Source organism: Muscardinus avellanarius, assembly GCF_963383645.1.
Source record: "Muscardinus avellanarius genome assembly, chromosome: 16".
Lineage (NCBI taxonomy): Eukaryota > Metazoa > Chordata > Mammalia > Rodentia > Gliridae > Muscardinus > Muscardinus avellanarius.
Window position 1 is genome coordinate 37421701 of NC_137802.1, and position 22366 is coordinate 37444066.

Sequence of the window (22366 nt, forward strand, 5' to 3'; positions counted from 1 at the left end):
GTCGCGGGTGTGAGTGAGCCTTGATCCCATTCGGGTGACTAGTGAGCCCCACGAGCCTGCAAGAAAGCTCTAGAGCGCCAGAGAACGCTCGGCCTGGGCTGCATCTACTGGGGGCGGCTCGTGGGCAGTTGCGCGCGCAGCTCCGCCGCCGCCTCCCGAACCCAGCGTCTCCGTTGCTAGGAGACCTGGGGGCGGCGCGCTTTCTGACGCAGTTGCTGCGCGTCGCAGCTGTCATGGCGGACACCGTCTGGAGTACTGACACGGGGGAGGCAGTCTATCGTTCCCGGGACCCCGTGCGCAACTTGCGCCTACGGTAGTCGCACGGCCCAGCCCTGGGGCCCCAGGCTTTCCTGCTCTTAGATAATTTTAGCCTAAACTTTCCGGCGATCTGAGGCCCCCCTCTGCCTTCCATCCCCACCAGCTCCTCCCTGATCTCCGCACTTCTCGTCCTGTCCAGACCCTTCTCTACTGCAGCCTCCAAGCACACCTCCAGACCCACCCAAGTCCTTTCAAGTCCTTGTCGCCCCCAAGTTCCCCAGGGCCGTGTCCCCAACACCGCCTCCCACCCTAACTTGCTCCCCGTGGTACCCACGTCCCACCTAGACCTTCTCAGTTGTTTGCACCCAGCACGCCTTTGCAAGGCCGTCTCTGTGCTTTGTTTCCTCATTCTTGCTGTGTTCATCTCCTGGTTGTGTGTCTTGTAATGTGTCTGGGCCTTTTTTTTTTTTTTTTTTTTTTAAACAGAGTTCATCTGCAAAGAATCACATCAAGCAACTTTCTTCATTACCAGCCTGCTGCCCAGTCGGGGAAAGACCTCATAGACTTGGCCACTTTTAGGCCTCATCCAACTGCCAGTGGGTGTTACTGTGGTGATGCTACCTCTTGGGGGTCTGGAAGAGGGTCTGGCCGTAGAAGTACCTCTCAGAGCAGATGTGTAGTCTTAAGAGAAACCCGCATCTTTTTTTAAAGAGGAGGAATGGAAAGCATAAAGATGGGTTCCTGGTCCATTGTCACCCATCTGGTAAATGTTGGAACCAGGATTTGAACCCAGGCACCCTTAACTACTACACTTTATTGTGTATGAAATTTAATAAGGCATGACCCACGCCGTAAAATACTGGTACAAGCTGTATTACAGATGGCACATGTCTGTAATCTCAGTTCTTGGGAGGTTGAGACAGGAGGATTGCAGGTTTTCAATCAGCCTCAGCAACTAAGTGAGATCCTCTGCTAACTTAGTGAGACCCTGTTTAAAAATTAAAACTAAAATAGGGCTGAGGGTATAGCTCAGAGGTAGAATGACCCTGGGTTCAACCCCAAGTACAAAAGAAGAAAAAAAATACTAGTCCAAATTGTGGCCAAACGTAGTTAAATAACAAATACCATACTTTTGATATGTTATATAGTTGCCTGGCAATGTAAATACCATTTGTGGCATTTTTTTTTTGTCCAAGAAAATTATGTTTCAGGCTCTAAATATAGATATAAACACTTTGAAAAACAATTTTAAAATTTGGAGAATACTTGAAAAATGTATATGTGAGCCTCAACTGTGTTCTCACAAATTTCCTTATCTAGGAAGCCAAAAGAGTGAAGGAGACAGGACAAGGTCCTCTTTAGGTCACTTGTGTTTCTGCTTTTGTTGTCTCTATTTAGAAATGAGGGCAAGTGTAAGCTGGTGGACTGTGATGCTCATATCTCTGAAAAAGGCACACTCATCCACAGTGTGTTAGATCTCTTTCTTTCTTTCTTTCTTTCTTTCTTTCTTTCTTTCTTTCTTTCTTTCTTTCTTTCTTTCTTTGCAGTACTGGGGATGGAACCCAGGGGCATCTTACCTCCGAGCTACTCTCCCAATCCTATTTTTTATTCTTTATTTTGAAACAGGGTTTCACTGAGTTGCAGAGGACCTCACTAAGTAGCTGAGGCTGTCTGCAAACCACTATCCAGGAGGATCCAGGTCTCAGCCTCCCAAATGCTGGGAATACAGGCATGTGCCACCACACTCGGCTCTAGATCTGGTTTTTAAATTTTATTTTAATTTTGGTGGTACTGGGGGTGGAACCCAGGGGCTTTCTACCTCCGGGCTATACTCCCAGACCTATTTTTTAATATTTTATTTGGAAACAGGGTCTCACTAAGTTGCTGAGAGCCTCACTAAGTAGCTGAGGCTGGCTTTGAACCTGTGTGATCCTCCTGTCTCAGCCTCCCAAGTGCGGGGATTGCAAGTGTGTGTCACCACGCCCAGCTAGATCTGGTTATTTAAATAGTCATTTACTTGCCTTCCCTGTCCTTTCCTGATGCTTGGTCTCCTAAATTATAGTATTTGTGACGCTATATATGGCTTCAGGAAAAATGCTAGGGCTCTTTATCTAGTAAATGCAGACAGTTAGGATTGAGAAGGGGACGGCTCTAAGCATATATCTAAATTTCAGTTTCTGATGCTCGGTGAGATAAAATATTTTCTACCTGCTGGGCTACCTTTTATTCAAACTAAAGTAGTGACTGAGACGTCAGATTCTAATCGTTGCTTCTGCTCATACTAACCAGGCTATATCGACAGCCTCTTTAGCCTTTGTTGCGATTGAGTGCTTAAAAAATCAATGAACTCCAGGCAGTGTTTTGTGAGATCCAAGAGAGGGACCTTGGGTTATAATTGGCCCCAGAGCAAGAAGTGATGCTGTTTTGTCTCAGGCTGTTGACTCTGTTGTCTTTGGAGGTGGACACAGGCCAGAGGAAGAGGAAGAGGAAGAAGTCGTGATTGGATGGCAGGAGAAGCTCTTTAGCCAGGTGAGCCAGTGTCACGTAGTTCAGTCTGCCTCCACCTGGCTGGTGATACTTACTGCTCTGCTGATTTCCAGAGAAGGTCTAACAGTTTGTGCTTTCCCCTGTTGTGTTGATGGGACAACATAAAATACTGACGGCCACTGTTTTGGTTTATGTTCCTGGGTAAGGCACTTCTTACCCTGGGCTGGATGCCATCTGCCGTGGCTGAGTTGGATTAGACCATCACTTCAGCTGCTTTTAGCTCTAACATTCTTATCTCCTTGACCTCCATTATTCTAGTAAGTAAGAGTTTAGCTAAGCATGGTGGTGCACACTTGTAATCCCAGTACTTGGGAGGCTGAAATGGGAGGATCATGGGTTTAAAGCCAGTCTGAGCAACTTAGTGAGGATCTCAGCAACCTAGTGAGACCCTGTTTCCAAATAAGAAATAGAAAATTGGGGGTATAGCTTGGAGGTAGAATGCCTCTGGGTTCAACCCCCAGTGCCCCCCAAAATTAATAAGTGAGAGCTGGTTGTGAAAATATGTCAAATAGCATCAACTCTGTAGAAGTGGTTGGACGAAACAATTACAGGAACAGAAGTTTGAAGTGTTCTCACTAAATCTGTTTCCTTGTGGCGACCTCAGTTTGAAGTGGATTTGTACCAAAATGAGGCAGCCTGTCAGAGCCCTTTGGATTATCAGTACCGCCAAGAGATCTTGAAGCTGGAGAATTCCAATGGCAGGAAGAACCGACGAATCTTCACCTACACTGACTCTGACAGATACACCAACTTGGAGGAGGTATTGTTCTTTCAAAGGTGCCATGATTTCCTTTCTTTGCCTCCCCTGGTTTTCTGGCCTCACAGTTCTGTGTGTTAAATCAGAAGCCTGGAAAGGGAAGACAGGTAGCCTGTCTAGAAGCTGCTAGGAGCTGCCGGCTCCAGGCTAGAATGGAGTGGGTACGGTCGCAGGTGGGGTGACTGCTGCTCCCCTCTCTGCCTTCTGGAAGGCTCGGGTGGAGGGAGCCTGGCAGTGTGCCGACTGAGAAAACAGGTGGGTGGTGTCTAGAATCATCTAGATAAAATTCAGCCAAGATGAATATATGGTTTTGAAGAATTGAGTACAGCCATCCAGGAATGGCTCATGTCTTTAATTTGCCTGTCCCAACATGCCCTTGTGGATTTTCTTGACATTTTATTAAGTCACTGTATATGTTCATTCTTATCAGGGAGATTTTAAACTCCGAAGGTAGAGCGTATATGTTCTGATATTTATTTATTTATTTATTTATTTTTGCAGTACTGGGGATGGAACCCAGTGGCCTTCTACCTCCAAGCCACACCCTTAGCCCTATTTTTTATTCTTTATTTTTGAAACAGGGTCTCACTAAGTTGCGGAGGGCCTAAATAGCTGAGGCTGGCCGCAAACCTGCGATCCTCCTGTCTCAGTCTCCCAAATACTGAGATTACAGGCGTGTACCACCATGCTTGGCTTGATTTTTATTTTTTATATTTTGTCTGTGACCCTATAGGACTCTGCAAGTAGTCGATGTAAGAAGAGTGTTTTTGAAAGATTGGTGTGTAGATGGGTGAGGTGGTGCAGGCCTGTAATCCTAGTACTTGGGAGTCTGAGACCAGAGAATTGCAGGTTCAAGGCCAGCCTTAGCAATTTAGTGAGACCCTCAGCAACTTAGTGAGATTCCTTCTCAAAATAAAAAATAAAAATGTTGGGCTAGGGGTGTAGCTCAGAAGTAGAATGTTCACAAGCTGGGCATAGTGGCACACACTTGTAATCCCAGTACTTATGATGCTGAGACAGGAGGATTTGGGTTCGCGGGTTGGTAGCTTATAAAGTTTGGGTTGTCTGTTTTGCAAAAGCAAATAAAAATATGGTTATTACTCAGGGGGGATTTTCCATAAAATACTTGTATTTCATTTGGCATTTGGCATTTTCCAACCACCTAGTAAACTTCAATATCTACCAGGCAAAGTAACCCAACTTAGTGTTGGTATATGCTCAGAGAATGCAGATCAGTTTTGATATTCGCATAAGTAACTCACCTAAACTCTTGGGGCAAGTCAAGACACCGGAGGCATCTTCTCTGGCTGTTTTGTGCTCCTATTCCCCTCCATCGGCAGGTATAACTCAGGTCGCTGTACTTGGTAGATTTCAGGAGGGAGACTCCCCTGCCGGGGCTTGGCCCCTGTGCCCCTGAAAGATGGCTTTCACACGGCTGCTCTCTTTCCCCAGCACTGTCAGAAAATGACCACGGCAGCCAGCGAAGTGCCATCGTTTTTGGTGGAGCGGATGGCAAATGTCAGGCGGCGACGGCAGGACAGGCGAGGGATGTGAGTGCGAGCTGTGTCCACCTGCACCGGTGTTCTCAGTGTCCCATCCACCCCCACTGGGCTGTGCTTTCCCATACTCCTCTCTGACTCTTCAGGGTGCCACAGGAGTGACCCTTCCTGTGGTTCCTCGCAGGGAGGGCGGCATCTTCAAGTCACGCATCGTCACCTGGGAACCTTCAGAAGAGTTTGTCAGGAACAACCACGTCATTAACACCCCTCTTCAGACAATGTACATCATGGCAGACCTGGGGCCATACGGAAAGTGAGTGAAGCTTCTGCTGCCAGCTCAAATCCTCCTCCTCTCTGTCACTCTCCGTCACCTCCTGTCATAGTCATCTGGGACACATGGGAGGAAGGGTCTTTTTCTCCTTGGTATGCTCAGAAGGAAGCAGTTCACCGCGGTAGTTCTCCCGTGTCCTCCGTCCTCTCCCCTGCAGTGGCTGCCTGCTTCGTCCCTTTTTCTGGTGGTGGCACCAGTGATCCTGAGCTTGCCATTGATTTCCTGGTTTCTAGGCTTGGCTATAAGACGTACGAACACGTCCTCTGTACCCTGAAGGTGGACAGCAATGGCGTGATCACAGTGAAACCTGACTTCACTGGCCTCAAAGGGCCCTACAGGTGAGGAGAGGAAGCAAGGGTAGTGGAGGCTGACATCCCTCCCCTAGCTCCCTTCTTGCCCCTGCAGTGATCCCTGGAAAGCCCTCCATCTGCTCCAACGTTCACATTCCCAGGCAAGAGTTCATTCTCTTCTGGGCTATAGGCTATTAGGAAACTCTCAGAAAATGCGCAACCAATTTGAAAATGATCTCTTCATCAGTATAGTTAAAGGAAAATGATTCTCTGCACTGCTGAGTATGGGACTGATCACAACAGGGGGAGGACTCAGCAAGACTGGGCTGACTTCCTCATCTCTAGTCTCAGACAACAGAGCTATAAGTTGTAAATTGCCTCAACCAGCCTGTCCATTTTCTCAGGTGAGAGAAATGGGTGCCCAGGATGTTGGGCTTTAGGGTTTCACCATGACTTCTAGGTGGGAGTAGGCCCAGCACCTATGCTCCCTGAATCTAGTCTGCTGCCCTTTCTGCTTTGCCACTTTTGTCCCTCTCCTGGTCATCGTTATGGCCATTTCGTCGTCATGTCCTTCAGGTGCTGTGTGTGGCCCCTGACAGCTCACCCTGGGCCCCGTCTCAAGGCGCCCATCTCTGTCATCAGAGGTGGTCCTCTTGTGGCTTTGACCTTACAGAATTGAGACCGAGGGGGAGAAGCAGGAGCTGTGGAAGTATACAATCGACAACGTGTCCTCGCTCGCACAGCCGGAGGAGGAAGAGCGGGAGCAGCGCGTGTTCAAGGATGTAAGAGCTGGTTCATTCTGAGTCCCAGAGGGGGAGCCCTGTGCCTGGGGGCCGAGGCCACGTCTGAGGCAGGTGTCCACAGTTGCTGGGGAAGACCCCTTCCCTTCTCAGCCCTCTTCCCACCTGCGAAACGTGGCTGACAGATGGGACTTATTTTGATCCTATTGCAAGATAAAAACAGTGGCCGTTTGAGCATTTGCCGTGCTCTGGGCCAGGTGCTTCACATACATTTCATTTAGACCTAACAACAGCTCTTTGAGGCAGACACTTTTATCATTGCTTTTTTAGAAATGAGAAAGCCCAGATTGAGGAACTAAGTGGACATGGAGCTTGTCCCTTTGAGAGCCAGGATTTGCCCAGACCCAGAGTCTCTCTGCTTCACCCATGGCTTCTACCTCTGAGCTATACTCCAAGCCCTATTTTATTTTTATTTTGAAACAGGGTCTCACTGGATTGATGAGAGTCTCACTACTTGCTGAGGCTGTCCTCAAACCTGCGATCCTCTGGTGTCAGCCTCCCAAGTGCTGAGATTACAAGCGTGCACCACCACGCCCGGCCTGCGCTTCGCTTTAAGATGCACTTTTAAGATGCAGCGGCTGGGATGCTTAGGCTTTTCCCATTATTCCTGCTTTTCTTCTCCCATTCTGAATTGAACCCTGGCCTGGTTTGTGCTGCACCCTGAGGTTTGGTTTGGTTTGTTTCTTCAGCTTTATGGCCGACACAAGGAGTATCTCAACAGCCTCGTGGGCACTGACTTTGAGATGGTGAGTAACTTGGCTCTGGCAGCTCTGTGAGCTGTGCTTAGCCACAGCATTCTGGCCATGGATGAGTGATAGTGCCTCTCTCGAAGGTCTCCAAAACAAGGCTGGACGTGGTGGCCTATGCTCGTAATCTCAGTATTTGGGAGGTTGAGACTGGAGGGTTGCGTTTTGTGGACAGCCTCAGCTATTTAGTGAGGCCCTGTTTCAAATTAAAAATAAAATATAAGGCTGGGGGTGTCGCTTGGAGATAGAATGCCCCTGGGTTCCATCCCCAGTACTGCAAAATTAATCAATTAATTAATTAAAAAAGAAAGTAAAAAAAGAAAAGAAAAAGATCTTCAAAACATACTCTGCTGCCGGGCGTGGTGGCGCACGCTTGTAATCCCCGCGCTTGGGAGGCAGAGACAGGAGGATCGCGCAGGTTTGAAGCCAGCCGCGCACGCTGGCTTAGGAGACCCTGTTTCCAAATAAAAATGTAAAAATAGGTCTGGGAGTGTAGCCCGGAGGTAGAAGGGCTTCCAGGAACCCCAGTACCACCAAAAAAACCCCCAAAACAACAACAACAAAAAAACCCAAAACAAACAAACAAAAAAAACATACTCTGTCTGCAGTGTAAAAAGAAAATTAAAGACTAACATAGAGGGCATAGTCCTATGTGTTTTAAATTTTCTTATTGATATAGAACTCTTCTCTTTTCTTTTTTTTTGGTACTGGGGAATGAACCCTGAGGCCTTCTACCTCTGAGCTACACCCCAGCCTTATTTATTTATTTATTTATTTATTTATTTATTTATTTATTTATTGTGGGTATGGGGATGGAACTCGGGACATTTGACCTCCTAGCTACACCCCCAGCCCTATTTTTTATTCTTTATTTTGGAACAGGGTCTCACTGAGTTGCAGAGGGCATTACTAAGTAGCTGAGGCTATCTGTGAACCTGCAATCCTCCTGTCTCAGCTTCCTGAATGCTGGGATTACAAGGGTGCGCCACCACGCCCGGCTTATTTTTTTTTTTATTATTTTTTATTGGTGCATTATATTCATACAACTTATTGGGGTAAAAAACTTGTGTGTACAAACATGTACTCATCGCTGATTTAACCCCTACCCAAATACCACCCCATTCCCTCCCTGTCCCTCCCTTCCTTGCTTGGCTTAGTGATTGACTTCAATATGTTTAGGTACATTGTGTGCTTTAGAGATTTTTCTCTTCCCCTCCTTTCTCTTCCTTTAGGTTATCTTGTTTGCTCCTCTTTTCTCCCTAACTCTCACATATTAGGGAAAGCATCTGATTTCTTATTTTTTGTGACTGACTAATCTCACTTAGCATAATGTCCTCCAGTTCCATCCATTTCCCTGGAAATGATGTAATTGAGTTTTTTTTGATGGCTGAGTAAAATTCCATTGTGTACATATCCCACAGTTTTGTAATCCATTCATCTGTTGATGGACATCTTGGCTGGTTCCATAGTTTGGCTATGGTGAATTGTGCAGCTATGAACATAGATACACATGCATTAGTTTGGTAGTTTGGTTTCTTTTCTTTTGGGTAGATACCCAACAGTGGTATTGCTGGATCAAATGGTAGGTGTGTTCCCATTCTTCTGAGGATTCTCCATACTGTTTTCCAAAGTGGTTGCACTAATTTGCAATCCCACCAACAATGTCTTAGAGTTCCCACTTCTCCACATCCTCACCAGCATCTGTTGTTGTTTGTGTTTTGAATGAGTGCCATTCTAGTTGGAGTTAGGTGAAATCTCAGGGTAGTTTTGATTTGCATCTCTCTGATTGCCAGTGATGTTGAGCATTTTTTCATGCATTTATTGGCCATTTGAATTTCTTCTTTTGTGAAGTGTCTATTTAGTTCATTTGCCCATTTTGTTATTGGATGCTTTGTTTTCTTAGTGTTGAGTTTCTTGAGTTCTCTGTATATTCTAGATATTAGTCCTCTATCAGAGGGGTAGGTGGCAAAAATCTTCTCCCATTCTGTTGGCTCTCGATTGAGGTTCTTGATAGTTTCCTTTGCTGAACAGAAGCTCTTCAGTTTCATGCAATCCCATGTATTGATTCTCCTTTTAATTAGTTGTGCCTTTGGGGTCTTATTGAGGAAATGTTTGTCTGTGCCTATGTGTTGTAGTGTTGGACCTATGCCCTCTTCAAGGAGCTTCAAAGTCTCTGGTTTAATTTCCAAGTCTTTGATCCATCGTGAGTTGACTTTTGTACAGGGTGAAAAAGTGGGATTAACATCCAATTTTCTGCATATGGTTAACCAGTTTTGCCAACACCATTTGTTGAAGAGGCTATCTTTTTTCCAGTGTATGTTTTTGGCCCCTTTGTCAAAAATCAATTGGCTGAAAGTGTGTGGGCTTGTTTCTGGGTCTTCTATTCTGCTCCATTGGTCTATATATCTGTTCTTTTGCCAGTACCATGCTGTTTTTATTACAATGGCTTTGTAGTATAGTTTAAAGTCAGGTATTGTGATTCCTCCTGCGTGGTTTTTGTTACTGAGAACTACCTTGGCTATTCTGGGCTTTTTGTTATTCCAGATAAATTTAAGGACTGATTTTTCTATGTCTGTGAGGAATGATCTTGGTAGTTTAATGGGCATTGCATTAAATCTGTAGATCACTTTTGGGAGGATGGCCATTTTAATGATATTTATTCTGCCAATCCATGAACATGGAAGATCTTTCCATCTTCTAAGATCTTCTTCGATTTCTTTTTTCAGTGTTTTATAATTTTCTTTGTAGAGATCTTTTACCTCCTTGGTCAAATTTATTCCTAGATATTTTATTTTTTTGTGGGAGATCCTGAGTGGAAGTGTTTTCTGAATTTCTTTTTCAGTGGATTTATGGTTGGTGTACAGGAAAGCTTCTGATTTTTTAAGATTGATTTTGTATCCAGATACTTTGCTGAATTTGTTGATCAGTTCTATAAGCCTTTTGGTTGAGTTTGTTGGGTTTTCTAAATATAGTATCATGTCATCAGCAAATAGTGAAAGCTTAAGTTCTTCTTTTCCTATTTGTACTCCTTTGATTTCCTTTTCTTGCCTTATTGCTCTGGCTAGAGTCTCTAGTACTATATTGAAGAGAAATGGTGATAGTGGACATCCTTGTCTCGTTCCAGTTTTTAGGGGGAATTCTTGAAGTTTTTCCCCATTTAATATGATGCTGGCAGTGGGCTTGTTGTAGATTGCCTTAATAATGTTGAGATATGTTCCTTCTATTCCAATTCTCTGCAGTGTTTTTATCATAAATGGATGTTGAATTTTATCAAATGCTTTTTCAGCATCTATTGAGATGATCATGTGGTTTTTGTCTTTGATTCTGTTTATATGATGAATTACATGGATTGATTTTCGTATATTGAACCAGCCTTGCATCCCTGGGATGAACCCTACCTGGTCATGGTGAATGATTTTCTTGATGTGGTTTTGAATACGTGTTGCTAGTATTTTGTTTAATAGTTTTGCATCCAAGTTCATCAGAGATATAGGCCTTTAGTTTTCCTTCCTTGAACTGTCTTTATTCGGTTTGGGTATTAGTGTGATGTTGGCTTCATAGAATGTATTTGGGAGAGTCCCGGTTTTTTCTATTTCCCGAAATAGTTTGAGTAGTATTGGGATTAGCTTTTCTGTAAAGGTTTTATAGAATTCACTTGAAAAACCATCTGGTCCTGGGCTTTTCTTTGATGGTAAGCTCTTTATTGCTGTTTCAATCTCTTTGATTGTTATTGGTTGGTTTAAGTGTTCTATATCTTCTTGACTCAGTTTAGGAAGGTTGTATTTATCTAGGAAGTTGTCGATTTCCTCCAGATTTTCCATTTTGTTGGAGTATAGTTTTTCAAAGTAGTTTCTGATAATCCTCTGGATTTCTACACTGTCAGTAGTAATGTCTCCTTTTTCATCCCTTATCCTCATAATTTGGGTTGATTCTCTCTTTTTTTTAGTTAGGTTGGCCAGTGGTTTATCAATCTTGTTAATCTTTTCAAGAAACCAGCTTTTGGTTTTGTTGATTTTCTGTATTGTTTTTTTATTCTCTATTTCATTAATTTCTGCTCTAATTTTAATAATTTCCCGTCTTCTGCTGGCTTTGGGGTTCAATTGTTCCTGCTTTTCAAGGGCTTTGAGGTGTGTCGTAAGGCTATTTATTTGAAGATTTTCTGTTTTTCTTATGTGAGCACTCAGTGCTATAAGTTTTCCTCTTAATACTGCCTTCAAAGTGTCCCAGAGGTTTTGATATGTTGTTTCTTTATTTTCATTTGTTTCTAGAAATTTCTTGATTTCACCTCTTACATCTTCTATGACCCATTCTTCATTCAGAAGTGTGGTGTTCAGCCTCCACATGTTTATGTTGTTTCTTTGGGTCTTCTTATAGTTGATTTCTAGTTTCATTCCATTATGGTCTGAAATGACACAGGGAAGTATGTAACATTTTTTAAATTTGCTAGTGCTCATTTTGTGTCCCAGGATGTGATCTATTTTGGAGAAGGTTCCGTGAGCAGCTGAGAAAAATGTGAACTCTGCTGTAGTTGGGTGAAATATTCTATATGTGTCCAACAGGTCCATTTGATTAATGGTGTTCTTTAGTTCTGAGATATCTTTACTGACCCTTTGTCTGGAAGATCGGTCTAGTATTGTGAGAGGTGTGTTGAAGTCTCCCAGTATTATTGTGTTGGGATTTATGTGTGACTTCATGTCACAAAGAGTTTGATTTATGAAAGTAGCTGCCCCTATGTTTGGGGCATAGATGTTGATTATTGTTATTTCCTCTTGCTGGACTATTCCTTTTACCAGTAAAATGTGACCTTCTTTGTCTCTTCTAATAAGTTTGGGTTTGAAGTCTAACTTGTCTGATATCATAGTTGCTACTCCTGCTTGTCTTCGAGTACCATTAGCATGGATAACCTTGCTCCAGCCCTTTACCTTGAGTTTGTTCCTATCTTTACTTGTAAGGTGTGTTTCTTGTAAGCAGCAGATGGATGGATTCTGGCTTTTAATCCATTTTGCCACTTTATGTCTTTTTATTGGGGAGTTGAGGCCGTTTACATTCAGTGTGATTATAGAGAGATAATTTTTAATTCCCAACATGTTAAGATCTTATTTCTGTTTGAGATACTGTTTATTCTTCTTTGCTTAGTTGTCTGCTGGATGGGAATTCTTGTTTCTTTGGTTCTGGCGTGTATTACCCATTTCCTCTTTGCAGTTAATCTCCTTGAGTACTTTCTCTAGCGCTGGTTTTGAGGACATAAATTCCTTCAGTTGCTGTTTGTCATGGAAGCTTCTTATTTCCCCATCTAATTTGATGGATAGTTTTGCTGGGTAGGAAATTTTTGGCTGGAAGTTGTTTTCTTTCAGAGTTTGGAATATGTTACTCCATGCCCTTCTGGCTTTCATAACTTGGTTTGGGAAGTCTGGAGTGATTCTAATTGGTTTGCCTCTGTATGTCACGTGGCCTTTTGTTTTTGTTGCCTTTAAGATTCTCTCCTTGGCTTCTACATTAGTCATTTTGACAATTATGTGGCGTGGAGATCCTCTTCTTTGATCCTGTCTAAAGGGAGTTCTATAAGTTTCCTGGACCTGTGTATCAACCTCTTGCTCTATGTTTGGAAAATTTTCTGCTATTACTTCCTTGATGAGATTGTTGATCCCTTTGGTTTCACCTTCTTTTCCCTCCTCTATTCCAATTATTCTTAGGTTAGCTCTCTTGAAATGGGCCCATATTTCTTCAATGTCAGATTCCTGCTGTCGGGTTTTTTTTTTCTAAATTAGAAACTATGCGTTCATTTTTGGAATGGTCATCTTCAAGAAGCGAGATTCTATTCTCCATGTGGTCTAATCTGTTGTTTATACTTTGAATTGAAGCCTTCACTTCATTAATTGCGTCCTTTATCTCTTTTTGACTCTCTCTAAATTCTTTTCAAAAGTCCTCTATTATTTCTAGAGTTATTTTCCTAATTTGATCTTCTAGAGATCTTTGGATTTCTGTGTTATCAGATTCTGATGTTGTGGGGTTGTGGGCATTCACTGCTCCATTGTTATTTCTCTTTCCCATGATTTTGGAAGTTTGTGCCTTCTCTGGGTTCTTCCCTGAGTCACTACGAGTTCACTTAAGATGTTCTGGATCTCGAGTCTGTGGTATCTCAGTCACCACTACTCCTTTACTGAGTTGTATCACAAAGTCTCAGACCCAGGGAGTCAATTGAGGCTGCTTAGACCGTGGGGGGTGCCAAGTTGGGTGTTCTCTAGCGGGGAGTTGTGACTATGGTATGATATCTCTGCCACTGCCACTCCCCCACTGGGCTGCACTGCTAAAATCTCCGACCCAGGGAGACTATCTGCGCAAGTCCCTGGGAGTGCAGTACTGGGATTTCTCCCCTTGGGGCCGCAATTTGACTCACGTTTGTTGAGTGCGCTGATGGAGCTGTAGTGAACTCGGTGGATTCGCTGCTGCCGCCACTGGCAATATGGCACCACTGCCACGCCCTCGGCCGTGATGTGGCCTATTTCTTCTCTGGTTTTGAGCTCCGCTGAGTCCCTGCCAGGTGTGCTGTGCCCGGCCCTTGGGAGCTTTAGACGCTCCTTGCACCGGAGAAACTGCTGACTGCCGCCCGGCTGTTCAGCAGCGGCTTACCTTGACTCGCTGTCCACCCCTCCTCTCAGGCGTCTGGTGGCTGGTTGTGTGGGTTGGTCTAGGGCCGTCTGGTGAATTCGCCGCTGCCGCCAGCAGTAAGACGCTGCTTCTGCATCCTAGGCCGCAAGGCCAGAGTACCTCCTCTCTGGATTTGAGCTCTGTTTTGAGTCCCCCTCCTCTCTGGAGCCTGGTGCTGCTAGGGGAGATGTAAGCCGCGCCGCTCCGGCCGCTCTGCGCTGTGGCTCAGGCTGCTCCACACCACGGGTCTGGCCGCTCCGGCCTCTCTGGCTGCTCTGCACCGCGGATCCGGCTGCTCCGCACCGCGGGTCTGGCCACTCCGGCCGCTCCGGCGGTTCCGCGAAGCGGCTCTGGCTGCTCCGGCTGTTCTGGCCGCTCCTCTCTGGCTGGTCTGGCCGCTCCGCTCGGCTGCTCCGGCCGCTCCGCTTCGCGCCGCAGCTCTGACTTCTCTGCGCTGCGGCTCTGGCTGCTCCGGCTCCTCCGGCAGCTCCGCCCCGCGGCGGGCGCGGCCCTTCGGGCTGGTTTTTTTCTGGTGTCTTGTTTTTCCAGCCCTTTTTCTCTGTCCCTTGTATTTACCATTTTTATTTCTTTGCTGGTGGTGTTTTCTGGCTCTGAAAGGCGCTGGTTTTGTGGTAATAGAGTTCGATTGTTAGCGGGACTTGTAAGTGCCGCTTTCCTCGGTCGCCATCTTACCGGAAGTCCTTCCCGGCTTATTTTTTATTTTTTAAATTATTTTGTTTTTGTTGTTGTTGTTTTTGTTTTTTGGTGGTACTGGGGTTCCTGGAAGCCCTTCTACCTCCGGGCTACACTCCCAGACCTATTTTTACATTTTTATTTGGAAACAGGGTCTCCTAAGCCAGCGTGTGTGGCTGGCTTCGAACCTGCGCGATCCTCCTGTCTCTGCCTCCCAAGCACGGGGATTACAAGCATGCGCCACCACGCCTGGCTTATTTTTTATTTTGAAACAAGGTCTTGCTAGCTTGCTGACAGTCTCACTAAGTTACTGAGGCTGCCCTTGAATCTGTGATCATCCTGTCTCAGCCTCTCAAGTACTGGTATTATAGGTATGCACCACCACACCTGGGATATAGAACTCTTAATATAGTATATTAAAGAAAAGAAGTCTGAAGGGGTACACACTTGTTGTGGGTGGCTCTCTAGGCATGGGAGGGGTTTGGAAGGTAGTAGAGGAGTATTGAGTGATGAATATGTCAGGGACTGTTACTTTTATCCCCAAAGTGAGGTGGTTTGGGATTTTTTTTATCAGTGATAATGCATTAATGATTATATTTCTCTCTTTTGTGTGGTACTGTAAATGGAACCCAGGGGCATTCTACCTCTGAGCTACACCCCCAGCCCTATTTTTTATTCTTTTTTTTTTTTTTTTGGTTGTACTGGGGTTCCTGGAAGCCCTTCTACCTCCGGGCTACACTCCCAGACCTATTTTATTTTTGGAAACAGGGTCTCTTTAGCCAGCGCGGCTGACTTTGAACCTGCGCGATCCTCCTGTCTCCGCCTCCCAAGCGCGGGGATTACAAGCGTGCGCCACCACTCCCGGCTTTTTATTCTTTATTTTGAAACAGGGTCTCACTGAGTTGCAGAGGGCATTACTAAGTAGCTGAGGCTGTCCATGAACCTGCAATCCTCCTGTCTCAGCCTCCTGAATGCTGGAATTACAAGTGGGTATCACCATGCCCGGCTGTATTTACTTTTAAAAATAAATATAAAGGTGAAAAATGTCTTCCTCACTCTATATGTATATATTTCCCAAAATGCCCCATAAAGAGAAAGGATATATTTTCTCCTTGTCAAATATTTTGGCTCTTAAAACCCCAAAGCAAAACAGTTCTGGTCAGTTATTCTAGAGTCCTGTTCTGTGTCTGCTCTTATCCCAGGAGTTCCATTTTTTTTTCTGGAAACAAAGATGGAACTACCTGCTGGTCTCAGCTCACATCAAATTAGTGAGACTCTGTTTCAAACTAAAATATAGGGCTGGGGATGGAACTTGGAGGTATGCCACCCCTGGGTTCAATCCCTAGCAGCACACACACACGCACATGTTAGACAGGTCTAGGTGTGATGGTGCACACCTGTACTACACATACATGTTAGTTAAGACAGATCTAGGCATGGTGGTACACACCTGTAATAACAGCAACTTGGGAGGCTGAGGCATGAGGACTGCAAGTTTGAGGTCAGCCTCAGCAACTTAGCCAGATCCTGTCTCAAAATTAAAAAAAAAAAGGGGGGTCAGGGATGTAGCTCAGTGGTAGAGTAGCCCTGAGTTCAATCCCCAGTACCATAAAAAAAAAAAGATAAGACAGAGACACAAATAATTACAAAGAAAGCTCTGTTTCTTGACCTCAGCCGTCCCAGGGTCATTCTTGCACTGCATGCCATAGGGTACTGCTGCTGCTTACCTTTAGTAAGGCCCTACTGCACTGCCCTTCCTGCCGTTTAAACGAGGTACTCGTTCCCTATGTGTGTTTTATTTATTTATTTTGTGTGTGGTACTAGGGATGGAACCTGGGGGTCTTTTATTTCTGGGATACATCTCCAACCTATTTTATATTTTATTTGGAATCAGGGTCTCACTAAGTTGCTGAGAGCCTCACTAAGTAGCCAAGGCAGGCTGTGAACTTTCAATCCTCCTGTCTCAGCCTCCCAAGTACTGGGATCACAAACGTGCGCCGCCCCACCCTGCCCCCTACATGTTTTTAAGTGCCAGGAGCAGCAGTAGTGGTGAGGCACAGCAGGGAGGCCCGGGGCCTGCTCTCTGGCGTCAGGTCTTCTGCAGAGCTGGGGACGGGCTGGAGGAAAAGCGCTGATTCCCTCCAGGCCTCCTGATCTGTTCCTCTTCTCTCCACTGTAGACCGACGCAGGTACCCTCCGGCTTTTTGTGAATGGAGAGGTGGGTAAGTGTCTTGTCGGACAGAGAGCCCATGAGCTTGGACCAGAGTCCGATGGAGCCCTGAGTCATCTGCGCCGCCTGGGCTTCTCCACACCTGGGCTGTCTGCAGTCGGTGGCGAGCCTCTCCTGGAAACACACAGGGTTCCCGGCCCTCAGAAAGCTCGTCTCCAGAACATGCCGGGCTCTTGGGGCTGCGTTAAGTGCCAAGGGTGGGAGGAAAATGAGCTAAAATTACTCCTCGTCTCTCTCTCTCTCAGTTTCAGCCCAAGGCTATGAGTATGACAACCTCTACGTCCACTTCTTTGTGGAACTGCCGACTGCTCGTAAGTGGTATTCTTACATCCTCCTTCTGTCCCCATTCTGACAGTCCCAGGCCTCCGTCCCCACCAGAACTGGCTCTGCTCTTCCCAGGTCATAGAGCGCGCCACGTGCTGCCAGGTCCCGCCGTGCGCTGTTTTCACCATGCTCGACCTCTCTGCAGCATTTGACATGTTCATTCTTCTCCGTGAGACGCTTTGTCTCTGGCTCTGCCTTCCTCGCTTCCCTCCCACTGGGGGCTCGCCAGGCCCCTTGGCTGATCCCTCCTCTCCTGTTGATCTTAAGTCAGGAGCGTGTCCAGGGCTGTGCCCAGGCGCCATCCCTCTCTACCTCGTCTTTCCAGGTGATCGTCTCCGTCCCATGCCTTAGATCCCATCTGTACTTCAGACCCCCAGAGCCCTGTCTCTAGCCCTAGCCTCTCCCCTGACCCGGGCTCATGTCCAGTGGCCGCAGGTCATTTCTGTTTGACTCTCAGCTCCCCTTCAGATGTCCCTTCCTGGTCTTCCCCATCATAGCACAAAGTTATTATTATCCATTTTGATGCCGCAAACCTGGGACACCCTTGACTGCTTGTCTTCTCTAGTCCCTGTGGCGCGGTCCACCAGGGACCTCTGTCTTCAGAAGCCATCCTGAGTCTGTTCGCTGTAGCAGCCTGTACCAGGCCACCGCCATCTTCGCCTGGGTCAGTGCATTAGGTTTCTGACTTACCTTCTTGTCCTCCTCGCCCACCTGCATTTCCTTTGCTACATATGCCATAGCCACATTGAACTTTGAAAAATGTGAACCTGTGCAAGCCGGGCGTGGTGGCGCACGTTTGTAATCCCAGCATTCGGGAGGCTGAAACCCGGGGATCACGGTTCACGGACAGCCTCAGCTACTTAGTGAGGCCCTCTGCAACTCAGTGACACCTGATTTCAAAATAAAGAATAAAAAATAGGGCAGGGGGTGTAGCTCGTAGGTCGAATGCCCCTGGGTTCCAACCCCAGACCTGCAAAAACAAACAGACAGACAAAAAAAATGTGAACCTGTGTCTTGTTGGAGCTGAAAACCCCAACAACTTCCCTCCCACTCAGAGTCAAACCCAGTCCCCGTGCCCTGCACGGGCTGGCTCCTGCTCCCTCCCCTTACAGCATCCCAGTTATTCTTCCTATTCTCCAACACCGTCAACTTCAGTTTCATCTTCAGTCCATTCAGACCATCTCCTTTGTCTGAAACGCTTCCTGCTGGATCTCAGCCTGGCTGCCTCCTCTTGCATTTGGGAGGCCCGTGTCACTACTGTGAGGCCTTCTCACCTCACTCTAGATGAGCCGCCCAGCCTCTCAGCCCCTTCTCCCTGCCCTGTTTTTAGTACAGTGCTTGTCACCACCCCAGTCTCTTGCGGGTCTCAGCTGTCTCCCTGCCGTGTGTACTGGAATGCTAGCTCCATGAGACGGGGCTCTACTTACCTGGTCACCAGCATAGCCCCAGGCTACACTGGCACGAGGCAGGTAGCAAACGGTTCATTACGTGAACCAGTGATGACCAGGGAACTTCGCTTTCTCTCGGGGCGTTGCTCTCCCCCAGGTGAACTTACTGTCTGGTCTTTGTCTTTCAGACTGGTCAGGCCCCGCATTCCAGCAGCTCTCAGGAGTAACACAGACCTGTGCCACCAAGTCCCTGGGAATGGTATGGAGGGCGAGAGAGAGTACCTAATCAGCAACACACATCTGCTCACTGGGTGGCATCGGGGCCTTATCAGGCCAACAGCCATGCATCGTGGCGAGGAGCTGGGAGTGGGCTTCACCCTTCCATGTGGGCTCTGCAGGGTGCCTGTCCAGGGGCCTCTCTCACTCGTTTTGAGAATGGCAGCAGCTTGTATTGGGTTGTCCCTTTGCTTCTCAGCCTCGTATTTTCCACCGGGTAGTAATTTCCTTTTTTTCTGTGTGAAGGTGATCTTGTTATCAGCCACAGAGAGAACAGATTCTAAGAGAGGTCTTGCCCATCCTGCAACACCAAGTATAAAGTGACACTGTTTTTTAGGACAAGGTGGCTTACTTCTGCTACCCTTTCACATTTGAGGCCCTCTTCCTCCATGAGGACGAATCTGCTGGTAAGTAGCTCAGCGGTGACCATGAGCTGCCGGTCTGCTCAGCCCCAGCCCCGTCCTGGGGAAGGCCTGACCTGGCGTGTCCCTGCTTGCTCCTAGATGCCCTTCCAGAGTGGCCTGTGCTCTACTGCGAGGTCCTCTCACTGGACTTCTGGCAGAGGTACCGTGTGGAAGGCTACGGGGCCGTGGTGCTGCCTTCCACCCCAGGTAACCGCTTGCCCTGCCCCTCAGGTAGCTTACATTCCCTGGGCCCTAGGAACTGACACTCCCAAAGGGTTCCAGTGCTTCTGGTGAGAACTAGGAACAATGAGGACTTAGGAGCATTTAACTCGAAAGAGTCCTTGTTTCTTTGAGGAATCTCTCCCTCCTCCATCAGCAAGAACCTAGTGAAATTGGAATTACCTTCCAGAAGCCCGGTGGTCTCTGTTATGTGCTCCATGTCCCTCTGGTTGAATTTATAGGCTAGAGGGAGAAGCTGCATGGTGAGTGGGCTTTCTGCACATGGTATTGAAGGAATCCGCATTTCTTTTGTTTTGTTTTGTTTTGTTTGGTGGTACTGGGGATGGAACCCAGAGGCTTTCTACCTCTGGGCTATACTCCCAGACCTACTTTATACTTTATTTGGAAACAGTCTCACTAAGTTGCTGAGAGCCTCACTAAGTAGCTGAGGCTGGCTTCGAACCTGTGTGATCCTCCTGTCTCAGCCTCCCAGGTACAGGGATTAAAAGCATGCGCCACCACACCCGGCTTGCATTTGTTTTGAAGTAAAAGTGATGGTCTGTTGCTGAGTGCCAGGCGCTGTACTAAAGCTTCTCATCTACTCTCCCAACCTCTTGTGAGGTGGAGATGTTATTGTTTCCATCTTGCTGGATGAAGAGAAGGAGGCTTCAGAGGTTAAGAAGCCTGTTCTGGGCACACGTGATCCTGGCAGAGCAGACCTTTGGATTTCTGCTTGATCTTCAAACACGCACTCTTAACCTCAGCCATAAACTTCACCAGAGGTCAGGTCACCATCACACCAGGCGACTTAGCAGTGTCAAGGCTTGTGTCATTGCTGGGGCATCAGAGGGGCGATCTGTCCTTGGTGGGCCCGGCCCCATCTCCTCCTCCCTTGACAGGCTCCCACACCCTGACAGTCTCCACGTGGAGGCCTGTGGACCTCAGCCCCGTGGCCGAGCTCAGGAGGTTCTTTATTGGTGGTTCTCTGGAGCTGGAAGACCTGTCTTACGTGCGGATACCAGGAACCTTCAAGGTGACCTGCCCCTGGGGAGACTTCATGCTGGGAACTTATGTTCCTATTGCTTTTCTGTAGAAGGTGGAGTCTGGGCCCTCCCTTGCTTCAGTTTTACTTAGACCTTAACTCCCTATGGCTTAAGCTGGAAGTCGTGGCCACATTAATCAGGTACAAATAGCTAACTGCTATCCTAGAAGATCTCTGGAACATGGTATACCTAGAGATTTCCTCCAGTGCCTGTTAGATCACTGGCCCCTAGATCACTGGCCCTAGTTAGATCCGGATGATGTTACTGAAGACCTGGGTACTCAAATGTAGCCAGGACTGGCGGCAAACATGCAAGCCTGCTTATTCACAGCAAGGTTGTGATGTTCTGTGAGCTAGTTGGGCACATGGAGCCAGCTTTGTGGTGGCGGGCTCGGGTGATGGAATGAGGTTTCCCCAACAGTGCTGCTCTCCCCAAGTGGGAATTGGAGCTGCAGTGAGGTAGCCTGGCGCCTGGGCCCAGGGTCTGCGCAGACAGATGCGGTCTCCTTGTACCCAGGGGGAGCGCCTGAGCCGCTTTGGACTCCGCACAGAGACCACAGGCAGCGTCACCTTCCGCTTGCACTGTCTGCAACAGTCCAGGTGAGTAGCCTCGCCCTCTGTGTTGGGCTTCTCTGCCCTCAGGGCCGGAGAGCAGTTGTGTTCATTTGTGGGCTTCCTGCAGGGCCTTCATGGAATCGAGCTCTCTCCGGAAAAGGATGCGGAGCGTGTTGGACCGTCTGGAAGGGTTCAGCCAGCAGAGCTCCATTCACAATGTGCTGGGTAGGTGCTCCCGTCCCGCAGCTGGCCACCCAGAGTCAGCAGAGGCCATGATCCCCCTGCACCGTGGCACCTGACTACACAGCAGACTCTCCTTCCCTTGCAGAGGCCTTCCGCCGAGCCCGGCGCCGCATGCAGGAGGCCCGAGAGAGCCTCCCCCAGGACCTCGTGAGCCCCTCGGGAACCTTGCTCTCCTAACTCACCGCCATGCTGGCCTGTGGCGCAAGAGGACAAGACAAGGATATCTGGGCTATCCCTTTATTACTGGAAACCATATTGGCTGCTGAGGACCGGAAGAGCTGGGAAATTCCCAGGCCTGCCTCTCTGCCTGGGCTTCCGCAGGGTCTTCTTGCCATGTGGACATAAAGAGACTGTGCCCCCCCTTTCATATTTTAGCTACTATACATGGGCACCACAACAAAGAAGGCTTTTTAATGGAAGCTGCTTTGGGTGACCCCATAATTAGCTTGTCTTTGGCATAAGCCTCCTGTCCGGCCTGTCAATCTCAGTTGCAGAAGGCTACAGGGATCTCTGGTTCTACATCTTTTAAAGATGGAGCCTGCCTTCCTCCAAGAAAAGAGCAGGGCAAGAGAGATCTCAGGTTTGGCCAGTGAGTCTCAGCCCCTTCTTTCCAGGGTAGCTCTCCGCAGCTGCTTGGGGCTTGCTGAGTTTGGGATGTGACTGACTGACTTTCCCAGCTGACTTCTGGGATAAATGAAGGCTGAAAGCAGTTCCAGTCCTTCCTGCTAGCTAGGCGGTGTCTATTATTGTTTTTTGCTCAAATGAAAACTATTTATGTTGACTCATATTCTGTCAGCTATTTCTCTGCTCACGTCACTTACCTGGCTGGGGTATGCTTGATGTCGGGGCTCTGATGCTCCCGCCCTTTTGCTCTTTCTGACTTTCCCTCCCCCAGAGTATCTTTTATGCCTGTCTTAATTCAGCCCCTCCTCTTTAAGGAGAATGCCAATTTGCTTCTTAGCAGTTATTGTCTTCAACTGGGCAAAACGCCACACACTACCCCACCCAACCTAGAGAAGGCGGCCCCTGCCCTCAGCAGTGCTTTATTTGTTGGTAAAGTAGAGCGCGCTGCCCAGCCTGCAGGCTCAGGAGGACAGTGGGGTGGCTAGATGCTGG

General features: G+C 47.3%; 1 protein-coding gene across 2 annotated transcripts; it reads left to right on the forward strand.

Moving 5' to 3' along the window:
- Window positions 1–224: 224 nt before the first annotated feature.
- Window positions 225–21427, forward strand: MKS1 (MKS transition zone complex subunit 1; the record flags this gene model as incomplete). 2 transcript variants are annotated; one of them, XM_080713623.1, is made up of 18 exons in its annotated part: window positions 225–313; window positions 745–854; window positions 2717–2787; window positions 3410–3565; window positions 5015–5112; window positions 5246–5374; window positions 5626–5730; window positions 6356–6464; window positions 7172–7228; window positions 16749–16791; window positions 17045–17110; window positions 18700–18770; window positions 19125–19194; window positions 19291–19398; window positions 20310–20443; window positions 20970–21052; window positions 21135–21232; window positions 21336–21427. In XM_080713623.1, the coding sequence occupies 18 exons, from the start codon at window positions 234–236 to the stop codon at window positions 21425–21427; spliced, it is 1680 nt and encodes a 559-aa protein (XP_080569749.1). The 2 variants fall into 2 exon arrangements, with proteins under 2 accessions (XP_080569749.1, XP_080569748.1); XM_080713622.1 differs by having other exon boundaries at window positions 234–313; window positions 745–869; window positions 2732–2787.
- Between the last annotated feature and the right edge of the window lie 939 nt (window positions 21428–22366).